At 36.5% G+C, this 18,830-nt stretch overlaps 1 protein-coding gene and 1 non-coding gene across 2 annotated transcripts; both read left to right on the forward strand.

The window, feature by feature from the left end:
• The first annotated feature begins 1,886 nt into the window (after positions 1–1,886).
• Positions 1,887–3,327, forward strand: LOC145798435 (18S ribosomal RNA). The gene has a single exon (XR_014339289.1). It is a non-coding gene; the product is annotated as an 18S ribosomal RNA (ribosomal RNA).
• Positions 3,328–14,579: 11,252 nt separating this feature from the next.
• Positions 14,580–15,605, forward strand: LOC145798007 (uncharacterized). Its single transcript, XM_082885447.1, has 2 exons — positions 14,580–14,816; positions 15,057–15,605. The coding sequence occupies exons 1-2, from the start codon at positions 14,580–14,582 to the stop codon at positions 15,603–15,605; spliced, it is 786 nt and encodes a 261-aa protein (XP_082741573.1).
• Positions 15,606–18,830: the final 3,225 nt, after the last annotated feature.

The following is an 18,830-nucleotide window of genomic DNA, read 5'->3' on the forward strand; positions in this document are numbered from 1 at the left end:
ATGTTTAAGTTTGCTAAAATTAAATGAGGATGAAATCTCTAAATATTTATCATCCAGATTTTGTTTAATGATTTTCCGTTTAAAAATTAACTTGGTTTCTAGTGTTCATTTTTATCTTCCAGTTGAAGATTCTGCTTTCAGACCTTGATTCTGTTTAAATATGGAAAATTGTGCTCCATTCCTGTCATCATGTCGGGGCTTATTTTATTCTTTAATGAGCTAAGAAAGGGCTTATTAAATCTTAAGAGGTATTCTGGAAGCTGCTTTATTTTGGGAGGTAGTTGTGTTATAGGTATGAAACTTTCTAAGGGGAAATGACATTGTAATATTATGGGTTGGATTGTCTTTGCGATTGGTAGTATCCACTTGAGTAGTTTGGTTTGTTATTTTTGGTTACCTTATAGTTGGTGACCTATAGGATCCACCTGGAAAGTAAGAGCTACAAGTAAGAGCTACTTGAGTAAATTAGTTTGCCAGCCTGTTTGGACTGGGTGTTTTGGGGAGAAAAGAAAATAAATGCATTTCTTTTGGTCCATATCACTCATGTGGATAAGTGAAGAGGAGAGAAATTGAGTGAAATAGAAAGAAATGGAGAGAAACTCATATCTCTCAAAACTCCTATTTTGAATATCTCCAGAAGTGGAAAGATTGGGAGGAAGAAGAAACCAACTAAATGTTATTTTGTTATAATACCAAAATTACCCTTTTAGATATGGGAGAAACAAAAAGTTAACTCTTATAAAAGGCTAATTTGGTAATATAACATGATATCATTTCGTTTCGTTTTCTTTTTCTTTTTCTTTTATATAGCTTAACCAAACAAGATAGTAGATAAATCGATATCATTTCTTTTCTTCTCTCCTATTTTATCCAAACAAGAGCGAGAGAAATCACAATCTTTTCTTTTCTGTCTTAACTTACATAGTCATTTATTTTCTTCTCTCCTAAGTTACCATACATAGTGTAATCATTAATCAAATGTTTCTGCACAGTATCTTTCGTTAATCTTGTATGGTTAGTGCTGACCAAGGGTTGAAAGAAGTTTTATATCGGACAACAGACATAATTCAGCTAAGTCATCTCTTGGTTTGTGATGCAGAAAAGGTGGCTAGAAAATATGAATGAATATATATATATATATATATATATATATAATATTACAAAGGAGAGGAATACTAAATTCAAAAGCTAAAATTATTATTTGACAAAATTCTACCCTAGAATTAGCCTAATAATGATGTCTGAAACACAATCAATTTTCAACATGTTAGTGTTGAAAATTTAGCCACCAGCCACCAATGAAGTCCAATTTTCAGCATGTTAATGTTGAAAATTTAGCCACCATCCAGCAATAAAGTCCGAGCATATCTTTACTTTGAAAATCTCATTAATGTATATCTTTTACTTTGGATTTTGTATTTGTCTTCTATTGTATTGAAATACCTATAAATATGTAAGCTCACAATGTATTGAGGGAACATGAATGAAATAAGAAAGTTTTGCTATATGTAAAGATGTGTGATACTCTTTGGGTTTGTGTGATGCAACCCTAACCCTTGGGCGTGATTGCCCTAGAACCTAGGTGTGATTGCCTAGTTTTCTTTGTTTTATCTACCATTTTTTCTACTACATTTCTCTGTCTAAACTCCAGCTTACTTGTCCTGTCTCTAAATTCAAATTTAAGCTCTCCAAACTCTATCTTAGAATACCAGACCCTAGCCACAATCTGTCCCCCCAAACCCCCCATATTATTTAGCCCATTTTTTCTCTTTATTTGACCTGATTTTGGTGCTGATAGTACCTTTCGAGCAAGTTCCTATTCCAGTCAACAAAAAGAAATTGTGGCATTGGTCGTAGGATTGACGTGAGGGGACAGGGAATCTCATGGGGAGTTCGATCCTGGCTTAGGATGAATGTTGGCGGCATGCTTAACACATGCAAGTCGGACGGGAAGTGGTGTTTCCAGTGGTGGACGGGTGAGTAATGCATAAGAACCTGCCCTTGAGAGGGGAACAACAGTTAGAGACGGCTGCTAATACCCCGTAGGCTGTGGAGCAAAAGAAGGGATCTGCTCGAGGAGGGGCTTGCGTCTGATTAGCTAGTTGGTGAGGCAATGGCTTACCAAGGTGATAATTAGTAGTTGATCTGAGAGGATGATCAGCCACACTGGAACTGAGACATGACCCAAACTCCTACGACCGGCAGCAGTGGGGAATTTTTGGCAATGGGCGAAAGCCTAACGGAGTAATGTTGTGTGGAGGTAAAAGGTCCACAGGTCATAAACTTCTTTTCTCAAAGAAGAAGCAATGACAGTATTTGGGGAATTAGCATCGGCTAACTCTGTGCCAGTAGTCGCGGTAATACAAAGGATGCAAGTGTTATCCGGAATGATTGGACGTAAAGCATTTGTCGGTGGCTTTTCAAGTCTGCTATCAAATCCTAGGACTCAACCTTGGACAGGCAGTGGAAACTACCAAGCTGGAGTACAGTAGGGGCAAAGGGAATTTCCAGTGAAGCGGTGAAATGCGTAGAGATTGGAAAGAACACCAACGGTGAAAGCACTCTGCTGGGCCGACACTGATACTAAGAGACAAAAGCTAGGAAAGCGAATGGGATTAGATACCCCAGTAGTCCTAGCCGTAAACGATAGATACTAGGCGCTGTACGTATCGATCCGTGTAGTGCTGTAGCTAACGCATTAAGTATCCCGCCTGGGGAGTACGTTCGCAAGAATGAAACTCAAAGGAATTGATGGGGGCCTGCACAAGCGGTGGAGCATGTGGTTTAATTCGATGCAAAGTGAAGAACCTTACCAGGGCTTTGACATGCCGCGAATCCTCTTGAAAAAGAGGGGTGCCTTCGAGAACACAGACACTGGTGGTGCGTGGTTGTCGTCAGCTCGTGTCGTAAGGTGTTGGGTTAAGTCTCGCAACGAGTGCAATGCTCGTGTTTAGTTGCCATTGTTGAGTTTGGAACCCTGAACAGACTATCGGTGATAAGTCGGAGGAAGGTGAGGATTACGTCAAGTCATCATGCCTCTTATGCCCTGGGCGACACACGTCAATGGCCGGAACAAAGGGTCACAATCCAGCAAGGGTGAGCTAACTCCAAAAACCTGTTCTCAGTTTGGATTGTAGGCAACAACTCCCCTGCATGAAGCCAAAATCGCTGGTAATCGCCGGTCAGCCATACGACGGTGAATTTGTTCTTGGGCCTTGTACACACCACCCGTCACACTATGGGAGTTGGCCATGCCTAAAGTCGTTTACCTTCTTGGAATAAGGTTGGGCAGTTGTTTGTTTCACTTGCTGCCTCTCTTGTTCTCTACCTTCTTCGTCATTAACAATGCCTCTGGATGGTTCTCCTCCATTGTTGGCAACTTGGTTAGCTACAGTATGAGCAAACCTTGTTTCAAGGTCACCCACACGAGACTGACGGTTTTGCATCTGCTCTCAAATCTAAAGAAGTAGATCATCTCTTTGATTGTTGGTGAGTCTCACGCAGAAAGTTCTTCCTATATGAGTAGACATGGTGCTGAACCTGCTCTGATACCAAATTGATGCAAGATCTTTAATTTCAGTACCAAAATTGGGTCAAATAAAGAGAGAAAATGGGCTAAATGTTATGGGGGGTTTGGGGACAGATTGTGGCTAGGGTCTAGTATTTTAAGGTAGAGTTTGGAGAGCTTAAATTTTAGTTTAGAGACAGGATAAGTAAGCTGGATTTTAGGCAAAGATGTAATAGAAAAAGCGGTACATAAACAAAGAAAACTAGGCAATCACGCCTATTGCATTTCACAAACCCAAAGAGAGATGTATCACACATCTTTACATATTGCAAAGCTTTCTTATTTCATTCATGTTCCCTCAATACATTAGGGGTGTTTGGCAAGAAAAATTTTAGCTTTTTTTAGGCTAAAATCCACAAAAAGACAAATAGGCTAAAATAGCTAATAAGATAAAATGTCACATCAAACCCATAATCATTTCACTTTTTCTCTTACAAACATCACATCTAATTACAAAAAATCTAATCATGTTCCCAAATACAAAAATTTTAGTCTACTAAAATAGCCAAAAACTAAAATAGCTTACTAAAATAACAACTTTCCAAGCACTCACATTGTGAGCTTCCATATTTATAGGCATTTCAATACAATAAAAGACATTCAAAGTAAAAGATATACATTAGTGAGATTTTCAAAATAAAGATATGCTTGGACTTTATTGGTGGTTGGTGGCTAAACTGTCAACATTAACATGTTGAAAATTGAACTTTATTGGTGGTTGGTAGTTAAATTTTCAACATTAACATGCTGAAAATTGGCTGTGTTTCAGACATCATTATTATGCTAATTCTAGGGTAGAATTTTGCCAAATAATAATGTTAGCTTTTCAATTTGGTTTCCCTCGCCTTTTGTAATATTATATATATATATATATATATATATTTTTCTTCATATTTTCTAGCCATCTTTTCTGCATCAGTGGAGTATTTTTGCTTGGCATTGTTTAGTTTTTCACTAAAGAATGCCACTGGATGGCCCTCTTGGCTAAGGACACCTACTACGCTAACATGAGAGGCTTCACAAGCTACTTAAAACACTTCGGCAAAGTCTGGTAGGTGCAATACTGGAGCTTGAACCATACAATTCTTGATTTCCTCAAAGGCTTTGGAAGATGCCTTTGTCCATGTGAATTGGCCTTTCTTCATGCAATTAGTGATTGGTGTTGAAGTTTTGAATGAATCATCGTCGATAAAAGGTAGCCAACCCATGAAAACTCGCTAGCCACAATCTCCTTTATTGGTTGGTTGCACCACTATGTTCTTACAGAGTGGGAGATCTTATGTGCCACAATATGTCATTCCCCATGACAAAGAAGTTTCAGATTTTTATTTGACAGAAGATCCTATGATGTTTTCACATTGTGGGAGATCCTGTCCAAGTAGATTGACTTGGGAAGAGGGTAAAACGCTTCTTAGAGAAGGAATTCGTCTGACGAATCTACAGAATGATTTTCTTGATCAATTGCACTTGAGCAAGGTGCTATGCGTGTGATCGATTATGCAAGAAAATACAATGAACTATTTATCAAATCTAGAGTGGTAGAAAGTGAACGGATGACTATTGCTCGTTTCAAAAGTGGGTTGAGATCTAGAATTAAAGAAATGTCTCATGTATATTTGAAAGATCTCGAAGATGTTATTGAAACTGCCATGCAATTTGAGTCTTTCGTAAAAATTATGGAGGAATGTACAAAGTATGCAGAATGCAAAGGCTGTCCAACAAGACCAGCGAACAAAATCTCCAAAACAAAGGGTTCAAGTGCCACAAAAAGGTGCTGAAAATTCACAAGAAGATGTGCCAAAGCCAGATGTTGTTAGGGATCATAACCCTACCCTACACGGTTAAAGTTGCAAGACAATGAGAACAATCAAAATCTGCACGAGATGAAAGATGGCCAGATTTTGAAGAATGAAACAACAGTTGTTGATGATTTAGAAGAGATCTGTCAATCTCCTGTAATTGCTGTTGATGAGGCTCAAGAACAAAGCAATGAATCCAATATTTCATGTATTGCAGTAGCCATGATTGCAAAGTCGGAGAAGCAAGTTGCTGGTCCAGAACCAGATTTGTTTTTAGATGAGAATAAGCTACTGCTTCAGTCTAATTTAGAGTCAAGAGAGTAGTTCCCGAAGCCTACAGGTATGTCTATTGTCCAAATAGAAGGCTCGGAGGCCACACAAGCTGTAGGGATTGAAGAATTACAGCAACCAACTGCTGATATTGTTCCTAATATGCCATTATAGGTCAACAATTTGCTACCTAAATTCTGTACGACAGGTTTTGAAATTTTCCAAAGGGATGGTAATGTTGAACTGCATGATGGAGCATTGGTTGAAAAAGAGAATGAAAGTTTGGGATCCACAATTAATGATTTGGGTGAACATATGAATTACGAATACTGCCATGTGGAGCCAAATGGGAACATAATGCACATAATAAATCTTGAAACCCCAGATTTGGATCAGTTCAAGAACGTTTCAACTCCTATTGAATTTGTCATTCCAGACATATTTAAGTATCATGAAGGACAATCAATTTCTTTACATTTTTGTTCCTATCTCCAACAAAGAAAAAATGGCGGCAACTTAAGGGTTTTAAAATAAAGTCGTGGATGCAATCTCAAAGCTTGTGGATTCTAATACCCCAACACTTTAAAACTTGAAGACGAATTTTTTCCAACCAAGGGAGAATGATGCAAAAAATATGGCTAGAAAATTTGAATATATATATATATATATATATATAATATTACAAAAGGAGAGGGAAACCAAATTCAAAAGCTAACATTATTATTTAGCAAGATTCTATCCTATAATTAGCCTAATAATGATGTCTGAAACACAACCAATTTTCAGCATGTTAGTGTTGAAAATTTAGCAACCAGCCACCAAGAAAGTCTAATTTTCAGCATGTTAGTGTTGGAAGTTTAGCCACTAGCCAGCAATAAAGTCCAAGCATATCTTTATTTTGAAAATCCGATTAATGTTTATCTTTTACTTTGAATTTTGTATTTGTCTTCTATTGTATTGAGATGCCTATAAATAGAATGTATTGAGGGAACATGAATGAAATAAGAAAGCTTTGCTATATGTAAAGATGTGTGATACATCTCTCTTTCGGTTTGTGTGATGCAACCCTAACCCTTGGGTGTGATTGCTTAGTTTTCTTTGTTTTATCTACTATTTTTTCTACTACATTTCTATGCCTGAAATCCAACGTACTTGTCATGTCTCTAAAGTCAATTTTAAGGTCTCTAAACTCTACCTTAAAATACGAGACCCAAGCCACAATCTAGTGTTGGAAGTTTAGCCACTAGCCAGCAATAAAGTCCAAGCATATCTTTATTTTGAAAATCCGATTAATGTTTATCTTTTACTTTGAATTTTGTATTTGTCTTCTATTGTATTGAGATGCCTATAAATAGAATGTATTGAGGGAACATGAATGAAATAAGAAAGCTTTGCTATATGTAAAGATGTGTGATACATCTCTCTTTCGGTTTGTGTGATGCAACCCTAACCCTTGGGTGTGATTGCTTAGTTTTCTTTGTTTTATCTACTATTTTTTCTACTACATTTCTATGCCTGAAATCCAACGTACTTGTCATGTCTCTAAAGTCAATTTTAAGGTCTCTAAACTCTACCTTAAAATACGAGACGCAAGCCACAATCTGTTCCCAAACTCCCACCTCCCCCCCCCCCCTCCCTCCCCCCCCCCCCCCCCCCTCCCCTATCATTTAGCCTATTTTCTCCCTTTATTTGACCCGATTTTAGTGTTGAAATTAAACATCCTGCATCAGTTTGCTCTTGCTTTGTAGTTAGTTTTTTTTCTGCCCTCGAAATGAGGAAAGTGCATTGAAAACGAGATAAAGTGGCCAGTTTATGGATTGACAGACGAGCCTTAGTCTGATAGTCCTTCACCAAGCAATTAGTTTCTTATCATTAAGATTGGTCTCTTAGCCGATTAAAAAAACAAAAAAAGATTGATGCTCTCTTAGGTGAACATTCCTGAACTTGGGATTTAGGTCCACAGTACCTGATTCGCCCTGTATGGTAAACTTTCTTTGAAGTCGTCATTTATGTTCTTGATGGAACTACCATTGTTGTGTAGAATTGATGCAGGTCAACTCTGGGATACACAAAATATGGCCGGCTACATGGCTCCGCTCCGCTCCCAATCTGCGGTCCGGATTAAAAGATTGAACATGGAAAGTGCAGCATAAATACTATTGTTAAAAAACTATCAAATTTTTCACACTCAAACTCAAATCATTTTGTTTTCAGTTTATATTTACAAAAATTTTAAAAATTATCATAAAATTTTGTTTGATAATTTTTTTTGTTTTTAAATGGTTGTCTCAGTTTATAAATTTGAGGAAAAAATAGTTTTTAAACAGGAATTTAAAATTTTGACTAACAAATTTTTTTTTTTCAATTTTTTTTTTTCTATTATTTTTTTTTCAAAAAATTTTGTTAATTAATTTTTTTTCAATTATAATGTGTATGATTCCATTGTCATAAATAATAAAAAATAAATATAAATATTTTAGGTTTGAACAAATATATTTTTTAGTTTACATTTTTAAAATTTTTCAAACATCTTGTTCAAACCATCAGTTTATAAAATTTTTATAAACATAAACAAAAAAATGTAAACATTACCAAACGCTTATGTCTTTGGATTTCCGATTGAAGCAGAAATTTGGGATCTTCTTTCGTAAGGTCTTCTGGAAGCTTAATTTGCTCACCATGATTGACTAGAGTAGGGAGATTCTTCACCGGTTACATATTATCTCAAGAAGATTGGTTTCTTGGCATCATGGTATTTCAATGAAGGAAATTTCGATTCATCTCATTTATTGGGTTATTGTATGTTTGGTGGTGAAGCCAAAGGACAATACCAACTTGCCAAATTCGGAAGATGCTAGGACATTCTGCAATGCAATCTGTGTTACAAAACCCTGCTATGCATGTCGGATTTGTTTGTGTTTAAGTTAGATTTATACAAGTGCCTGTATTGCACAGTAGGAAACTTTTAAGAACCCTTGGACTTTTTAATGAAAAAATGTGCAGCACCATCCAAAATTTTAGGTGACTGCTGTTTTGTTTTGTTTTTTTTTTTTTTTTGTGTGCGCGCGCGCACCCGCATGTGTTCTCTAGGGAATTTTTTATGTTGTCATAATTAAGGTAAAATTTTGTCTTGTTTATTAAACCGGCTTGTTTATATATATATATATATATATATAAACACAAGGTTATAGTTTGGCAGGATTCTAGACTACTTAAGTTGGTTAGGAAGACAATGCTTGTGTGTAAATAGTTTCAAGAATGTCTAGACATGTATTTTTCAATGAGTGATGTGGCTGAATATTGTATTTTGAAAACAATTTAGAAAAATTCTGCAGTTTTGAAATAGTTTGACAAATTGCAGTTGTAGTTTTTGAAACTGCAAGTTCAAGTCGTGTTTTCAGGTTGAGGTGGCCACACGCCATCTTTGGCGTGAACAGACTGTCGCCATGAGATGCTATGAAATTGCATTTTCAGCATATGATTTCATTTAAAGTGAAAATGCAAATTAAAATTGCAATTTCACTTGCAGGTTCAATCTGTGATTTTATACCTCATCCTGCTCTCAGATAGATTTCATTTGTTGCTGTTTAGAGTTTTTTTCTTTTTGGGTTGTCGGGGTGACTCATCATCTGAAGCATCAAAGTAAGATGAAGGATCATTCAAACAGAAGACACGTTCACAGGCATCAAAGAAATTGTGGTCCAAGTCAAATTTGCGTTAAGGCTGGCCAAGCGCACCTCCAGTTGGATCACCATTGTCATAACCTGTTTAGACATTGTTTTTGTTTCTTTGCTTCTTTAGCAGTTCTCAGAAAATGCATTTTGAATGAAAAATTGGAAGTTTTATAAGAATTCCTGATTATAGATATACTTATGCATAAGATTCAAACAGGTAGTTTTGCATACTTAGCATCTTTAGTTACTTTGAAAATTTTTCAATGCCTAAATATTGTAGCTAGCTAAAATAGGATGTCTACATCAGCATGCAGCAATGGATCTTTGGCTGGGATGGTACTCATCTCGACGGATTGGGCTTTCATCCCTCCAACAAATGAATCAAAATACGATGATCTGATCATCGGATTACGAAATGTTAAGCTCTTGGATTTGATCAATGTGTACATATTTTCTGTGTTTGCCTGCTTCAAGCATTGGAATGCCCTCAGCTTTCAAAACTTCAGTGTGTTGTCTTGCAGGAGTTTGGGAGATTGAGTGTTCATTTGTTGAAACATAGTACAAGATGAACATATTTTCTGTCGTATAAGAATGGTGTGACATTTCGATTTGTTCAACTTGGTCCAAACAATATTAAAACTTACTGTTAAATTGTTCAGCTTAGTCCAAACAATAACAAAATTTTGATTAGATTTTTGATTCCTTGCCTCCAAATGAGTAATTTGCCCTCTAAACGATCATTTTCAAAGCAATGTACCTCTTATATTGAATGAAATTGTAGCAATCGTTTCCCTTCGACAGTTGCAATATATTTAGATCTCCGTTTCAATCCATGAAATAGATATATCTATTCCATTATTATTAATTACGAAAAATTCACATCAATGTAGTTTGATTTTAAATTCAAAAAGGGTTAAGAAAAGGGTGCCCAATATTAGTTTTTGTTTCTAAAACATGTTTTTATTTTATTTTTAAATTATAAAAACTTAACAACAAGATTGGTGACAAAAAAAATATATCAAGAATTTTCATATGATTTTTTTTTCTTTTTTTTTTAAGATGAAAATAAAATAAGGAAAATGTTTGGTGGCCATAAATTCTGTGGCTCAAATGGCCCGAAAATGTCAAAACGACGTCGTTTTGACATTTTCGGAATTGTTTTGTACCTAAAACAACGTCATTTTGGCATTTTTTTGGCCATTTGAGCCACAAAATTTGTGGCCACCAATCATTGCCGATAAAATAATTCCTTTTTTTTAAAAAAAAAATCAGTTTTTTTTTTTTTCCTTGGAAAACCAATTAGAGATTTAATTATAAACAATTCATTTTGTACTTTTGATTAAAGTGTTGTAACCTTATTAAAAAGTAAATTACACTCGTCTATCCAGGTATTTAGAGAAAATATAATTAGTTCTATATTTCTGATATAATTATATTAATTTTGTCGAGATTTTAATTCACAAAACTCTAAATCTTTTTTCACTGATAATTTCTAAGTTGATTTATCATTTTTCTATTAAAATGTATATTCATTTTATTTTAATTTTATCTACTATTTGTGTTAATTTTAATTGCTTAAACCTTACTAAAATAGAAACTTGTACTACGATTATGCAACAATGCTAGAGACCTACATAATGCATCCACAATGATGTGGCAAGAGTAGTGGGTCTATGTGCTGTTTTGGGAACCTTGAAAAAACGCAGCGTTCTCAGCCAAGGGCACAAACGCTAGAGTGTTGAAAAAAGTTGAATCCACCATTTGGGAAGAGCTAGAAACGCAACTCGGCCATTTCCCAAACTACCCTCATCTCATAAATTGGGGCCTAGGGCAAAACGAGGCCACATTTGCCTCGTTCAGAGTCTGGTTCCTTTAGTGAAATCCTCGTTCAAGCAGCGCCGTATAACTCCGTCGAACAACCAACGACCTTGCCGTCCCCCGCCAAAGTTGCCGCCGGATTTGTCGTCCACATCCTCGCCTTCGCCGGATTTGCACCATCAGGTACGTCGAAAACCGTCTTCCATTTACTATCTTCTCGCAAGTAGTGACGGACCCAAAACCATGGCAACAATTGTTCTTGATCTTGTCGACGACCTGCACTTGTGATTTCGGATGACATTCATAATGGTTGGTCTATATTGGTTTGCACTTCTAATTTTGAATGTAAAAAAAGGGGTTTTTGTATATCCGATCTGAAACACTAAGGTGTTCTGTACTTAAAACACCTGCAGATTAGATCAATGACAAAATGATCTAAGAATTCTAATTATTTCCATGGTTGGTCCATATTGGTTGCTCCATATTGGTTTGAACTTGTGATTTCGGATGTCCAAAAATAAATGTTTTTCCGATTTGAAACACCAAGGTGTTCTATGTACTTAGAACAGCGGCAAATTAGATCAATTTTTTCCAAAAATTCTAATGAATCCCATTAAGTGAAGTTTAGTATATATATATATATATGTGTACTATATACGGTGAAGTGGAGCTATTGTATGAAACTTGCACTCTTTCATGGATTGGACACCATACTCTGTTGCTTGAAATCAGTTTTATGATGCTATTGGGAAGAGCTTTTGATCATGAAATTGTTTGTATAGGTTAAAAATTGGGCTGAGGGATGTAATTAATTAATTAATTTCAGCGATTGTTAGCATTCACATGGTTCATACAACAATTAGATATGGGGTCACTTGTGTTCTTTTAACACATTCTGCCCTGATGCCTTGCATGTTTAGTGGAATCTGATATGTATATATATATTTCTTATGATTATGATCTTATTAAACCAAGCACGCCATAACTTGCTCAAATTTGGTGAAAGTCACAATAATAACATTGCTCAATTATGCACAAGTATTAGATACATTAGGTTGGGGTTGTCTCGCAAACAAACAAATTAGTAAGCATTTTCGTAGGCTAATTACACTTTTGATTCCGAACATTTTAATTGTGTTAGTTTCATCCTCAAAGTATTAAATATGTAATAACTTAATTATATGCCTAATAGTGTATATTGTTGCAATTAGGGGTGTTTTTTGAACAAAAAATTACATATTAAGAAGAAAAAAAAAGCATTTACAAATTGACACAATCAAAATATTATATTAGGACCAAAATAAATATCCATGATTCTTATAATGAATATTGACAATGATGCATTCAATATTTTGGAAATACCTTTTTTTTCTTCTAATTTTGGGAATAAAATTGATATAATTGAAAGGTTAGAAACAAAATGACATATATTACATATTGTATGCAGAGATCAAAATATAATTAATTTTTTTTTTTTTAATTATAAACAATCCTAAGACCAAACTAGATTCTTTATGCCCACCCAAGCAGGCTCTGAAAACCTACAATCATTTGCAAACCACATTTATACAAACTTTAAAAGATAAATATCATATCAATGAGTGTCAAACTCAATTCATCTGAGTTTTGAATCAAATATTAATAAGTTCAACTATAATTAGTATCAGTGGTTAATGCAAAATGAATCAAATGATGTGTAAACTTGTTTAAAAGTGGTTGGGGGTTTTGTTTGATGCTGGTTGCAATTATGTTAGATTTTTACAAGAGAGTAAAACATAGGATTTCAATTGATTTTGCTTGTGTTCATAAACAATACATTATTGCCATAGACAATATTGCAACAATACATTATTGCCATAGACAATATTGCATTCTTTTTTGTCTATATGGCTTGTGAAGGAAATGCATTAGGCAATTGTGCAGTGTCAATTACCATTTGTGTGCCTAGTTTCACATGGAATTTTGGATGGTTGTTGATATTGAGACCACAGAAGGTAGTAGTCAAGATGTGTAGGTCATTAATAATTAACGGTCTAACCCATATGCATTGTCAAATGCAGAGAAGTTTTTTACTGTTAAGGGAAGCCCATGGTTCTCTCTTTTCTCTCTACAATTGATTCATCCTATCATGAGTCCTTCAATAGTGGCTCAAAGTTTATATATATATATATATATATATAAGATGGCACAGTAAATATTAAAATAAGACATTATATTTTCTTTTTTTTAAAAAATATTTGTTTTTGTTAATCTCACTTGAAACACCTCCATATCAATGTTTTGTGTGAACAAAATAATACTATGACCATTTTGGTGTCGATGTGAGAACCACTTGCTATTCTCATGGCAGAAATTCGTACAACATAAATCCCATATATTCCTGAAATAGTTTACCAATACTGGACAACACAAGACAATGATAGTACTTGGAAAAATTTAGACAACAAAATGGCTAGAGTCCCGACACACCACTAAACTAGCATTTTCAAGTATTAACCTAAATTCAAAATGAACTTGTTTCAGTTACTGTCTTTCATTCCGCACAGTAGATTATATTAGTTCAATTTATAACATAAACAAAAAAAATCAAAGGAGTATACAGATGGCGTCCTCCACGTCAAGTGCCACTTCATCATGGTCACCGAGGATGTGTGATTGTGGGTTTGGACATTGCGTTGTATAGATATCAAGATCCGCCAAAAACCCTGGTCGTGCATTCTATGTTTTCCCTAGAACTACGGTGTGTCTGTGTTGCCACTCTCTTATGCACTTAGTCATGTCGTCGTTCATTTCTGGTTGTGTCGTATAGTATGCATGCTAACTATCTACTGCAATTTTGTCTAGCAGAGATGTGCATCGTGGGTTGGTAGGTGTGACGAGTTTCGCAGCACCAATTTGCGTACTGACCAGCCACATAATGATGTCGATCAGGGGTTACGAGCGAACGTTGCGCGCATAGATCAGAGCCTACGTATTCTTAGGACCGTCGTCGGTTTTTTGTGCGTCGTTGTTTTGGTGTTGTTGTTTCGGATGTGATGTATTGTCATGGATATTCACATGGTTGTTACTTTTTGTATGACATATGTACTTTGCTGTCAGTTAGATGTTTTGGTCCTGTTACATAGGATCTCCCCAACGTGTAGTACAAACAGACTTTGTCTTTCGGAAAGTGTTGTATTGTTTGTTGTTATTACTGCAGTAATTGTGTTTACACTTTTATTTCACTTTTTGCCATGCAAATAATATGTACTGTACTTCATTTCTTTCTGATATTGTATTGTAAATGTTACAAGCAAGACAGCATTACTCATGGCAACAAACCGATCATCACCCCGCACCCTTTCAAAGTATCGAGGTAACGCTGTCACAGCAACCCAACCCCATCCAGTCCACAAATGCCAATTCGACAGCGACAATACAAAGTTGTTTCTTCAACTCATCATTACTAAAATGGAAGGTGGTAATCGACAACTGTGCGGATTGTCTATGGCAGGGTATAAGAACGTCGCAAACAAATTTCTAGAGAAAATCAACCTACTACATTCAACCAAACAAATGAAAAACAAGTTTGACAACTTGACGAAAGATTGGGTCGCCTGGAAGAAGTTGGAGAATGCCAGCCACTGCTTGACAAGGCTTGGGTACTTGTTCACTACACCTGACCATTGGTGGGCGAAAATGCAAGTGGTATGTTTTCAAAAAACTTTTATGTTCCCCAGCACTGTTGTACTAGTATCGCTGATTTTAGTTGCCATATTTTGTTCACATAACTATTTTCAACAAATCAAAGCACTTGTTGAACATACTACTTTAACATATGTTGGGCAACCCACAACGTGCGATGTGTACACTTAATTCAAGAGTTACATTTATTGTTTTGTAATTACATTTCAAACTGTACTGACATATGTGTTTTGTCCTTCACAGATGAGCAACCGATGTGCTAAATTCAGGAGTCAGCCTCTAGAGCACGTGGATCTCATGGAGCCGGTGTACTCTGGCACAGCAGCAACTGGGAAACATGCATGGACTCCAACAGAAGTGCGCGATGATGATGATGCTGCTGCGACCAATGCCATGGACGTGGATAGCGAGATGGAACCTCTCAGTGCAGGCACACCACCACAGCCGGGCCATGACACTGTCGAGGAGAACGTGGTTGATAGTAGCCTCTTTGAGGATGCTTCCCCTCAGTCAGTTGTGGATGGATCAGCCAATCCAAAACGGCGCAAGTGGGCACCACCTGGTACTGTTGTTAGTAGCATGGACAATCTTGTGGAAGTAGTGAGCAAACAAAGCAGGGAGCTGAAAATCACGCAATACGTTGTCACGGGTAAAGGTGACAACACAGTGGGGGATTGTCTTGCACGGCTTATGAGCACGCCTGGATTAGAGCCCGGCAGTAAGTTGTTCTCATTCGCATGCAGCATAATGGATTCACCCGATAATCGGGACATCATCATGGCCCTCCCCTAGAATTACATTGTCAACTGGTTGACAGAGAAGCGTGCCTACATGCCGGCCAATGTTGGCAGGGATCGTGAAGGGGGGACACGGCTGTTCGGGAGTGGTGGTGCTGTTGACTTGGGCTAGGCCTTTGTGGTTGGATTGTCATTTTACTATTTGGTTATCATGAGATTGTAGTATATTATGTGTGTTTGTATTGTTTTTTATTTTTTTATTTTTTTGGGATAGTAAAGTCTCGAGACAGTTCGCATTTCTTTTATTTTGGTGTGGACGTGTATGTATGATTCTGCAGGACTTTGCAACCGATATGCGAGTATACACGCCGCAAGGTGGCATTATTTTGGTGTCACATGCTTGTTATGCTATGCATAACTTTTGTCCAGGGAATGTACATGCAACTCTTTGCAGGCTTTTTTTGGTTTGTTGTGCTATTATTTATTTTATTTGCTCCTTGTCACATGCAGATGGTGAGTTGTGGGGCAGACATTAGTTTGCTGGGAAAAACAAGAGGGCAACATTCGTATAGTGTATTTGGATTGAATTTGATAAATCTATTTTATAATTGACAAAACGAAAATTGGTCTTATAAAAGCAAACACTAATTTGCTACAAAATTAAAAAGTAGATAATGTAGTCCCCAGGAAGGTTAAAACAACATTGAAAATGATGGGTTTTTTGAACTATGTTGAAATTAATTTTTGCGACAAAAAAAAAAAAAAGATGCAAAGTAGTTATATTTCTTTAATTGACTTATTTATTCTTTATTTATTTTATTTATTGTGTACACTTATTTATTCAAATTATTTAATATAGGCAGCAAAGTACTTTCATTTCAATAAATAAAAAAAATTATTTATTTATTAGGTGCTTTTTATTTATTTAATGCAAAAAAAAAAAAGGATGCAAAGTAGTTACATTTCTTTAATTGACTTATTTATTCTTTATTTATTTTATTTATTGTGTACACTTATTTATTCAAATTATTTAATATAGGCAGCAAAGTACTTACATTTCAATAAATAAAAAAATTATTTATTTATTGGGTGCTTTTTATTTATTTAATGCAAAAACATTTATGTGTTTCATTATCTTATTTATTTACATTTCTTTATGTATATTATTTTATTCCAAAACAATTCACATCAAATATTGAAAAAGTTGATGTGGCATACATCAATCAGAAGCACATGAAAGTCAGATGCTTATATGCAAGCATGCAAACTACAAATTGTACAAGCCTGCAAATGTAGTAGCATTCACATGGTTTTGTTTAGTGTACTAGGCTTTGGACAATCACATGCCCACAATAACACGTTGATAGTAGTTGAATATGCTTCTGTAGGAGTGTTATATATCATGAAGTTGTGCAACTCATTTCAGCAATTAAGCACTGCAGCTGGTAGTTCTTATTTCATATAATTTGCAACGTCTATGGATGCACAAGAGGGTACTAGCTTAGGAGTCGTACGCAATGGCTAAATAAATGCTTGGATATGAGAGACGATCGGAGAAATGGAGTCGACCACATCAATGATTTGGGTGGAAATTGCTCGCGTTGCCAACGAGTACGCGTATGTTGACAGGACTCCATTTCACACATCCGCATTGACTGGTAGCATGTGGACGTAGGAGATGCTTCGAGGAAGGAATGAAGCATTTCAGCGAAATTTTCGGATGTCACAGGATGTGTTCTTGATGTTGTGTAAGACATTAGTTGAGGATTGCGGCCTCCCAGTACCACAGCGTCCCCATGGTATAGACGTAGTTGAAAGTGTCGGCATGTTCATATTCGTGTTACAGGGCTTCACGAGTTGGGACATAGAAGACCATTTTTAACACTCGAGGGAAACAGTCTAGCGTCATGTAATGCGAGTTCTTAAAGCGATGAAGTTTTTCACGAGAGCACACTGCCGACCAACAAGGTCACAACACAATAGACATTCATACTTGGAGTCCCGACGAAAATATTTCCCATTCAAAGTGAGGGTATTTATTTTTGGCGCATTTAATTATGAATAGTAGCCACTTTCGGAAAGTAAGGCAAACTTTTTTTGGGTAGTAGCATTTCTCCTTCACATGATGTTGTGTGATTCTGCAGGACTGTATTGGCGCACTTGACGGCACACATGTGGAGGCACATCTCCCGCCTCAGGAGGCACCTCCATATTTTGGCCGTAAAGGACGGCACACGCAAAACATACTTGCAGCGTGTGATTTCGATTTGTGTTTTACTTTTATATCTTGCGGATGGGAGGAAAGTATGCATGACAGTAGAGTTTTTAACGAAGTAACATAGGACCCAGCCAAACAATTCCCCATGCTAGAGGAAGGTAGGATGAACGACACATCTTTTTTTGTTTGTATTAGTTGTGTGCATTTGATATTTGTAATCGACCACCGTACTAATGTGAAATTATCGACATACAACCAGGAAAATATTACCTTGTTGATGCGGGGTACAAGAACCAAAAAGGGTTTTTGGCGCCGTTTAAGGGATGCTGCTACCACCAGAAAGTGTTTCACGCAACAAGACGGCCAAAAATTGAAAACGAAATTTTCAACACGGTGCACTCCTCCTTACGGAGTGCAATTGAACGTACGTTCGGCGTATGTAAAGCGTGAAGGGGATTCCTACATAACATGTCGCGATATGATTTCGGAAAAGTGCAGGTGCCATTAGTTGGGGCTTCAATGGCAATACATAATTTTATACGCCACAACTCGAGCGACGATGAAGCATTCAACAAGGTTGCGAATGCAGAGAATTTTACATTCAACGACATGCCAAATGTTGACGGTCTTGGTGACGATGATGATGGTGAACTAGAGGGCGACGATGACGTACATATGAACGAAGTGAGGAAATCAATATGGAATGAATTAGTGCGACATCGACGTCAACTTGGGTTGTAAATCCTGTTCGGTCTGTACGAGGTGATGGCAAACAAAATAAATGTGTGAAACTGTTGAAAGTGTCAAAAAAAAATATACGGTTCTGTTAGTAAGTTGTAGGTTCTGAAGGGCGTTTACCAAATTGTAATGTGGAAATTAATTAATGTAAGAGCGCAATTTGTTGTGAAAAATTAAGAAAATAAATATGCCATTCAATTATAATAATAAAAATTGAGAGGGAGATTTATGAGCCAGAACGGGCCATGGTAAAGGCCGGGCAAATTGAGGGCCAAGCGCGTTTGGGCTGTGATAGCTTGGGCCTGTCCAGAGATGGTTCAGCTC

Source organism: Camellia sinensis, chromosome 8, assembly GCF_055761805.1.
Source record: "Camellia sinensis isolate YWXY chromosome 8, ASM5576180v1, whole genome shotgun sequence".
In the NCBI taxonomy this organism is placed as follows: Eukaryota; Viridiplantae; Streptophyta; class Magnoliopsida; order Ericales; family Theaceae; genus Camellia; species Camellia sinensis.

Bases quoted from the DNA above. Each gene is read 5' to 3' on its own strand.
- LOC145798007 (XM_082885447.1), top strand. From the start codon at position 14,580: ATGGAAGGTGGTAATCGACAACTGTGCGGATTGTCTATGGCAGGGTAT. The intron at 14,817-15,056 runs GTATGTTTTCAA...TGTCCTTCACAG, and splicing joins GGTGGGCGAAAATGCAAGTG to ATGAGCAACCGATGTGCTAA.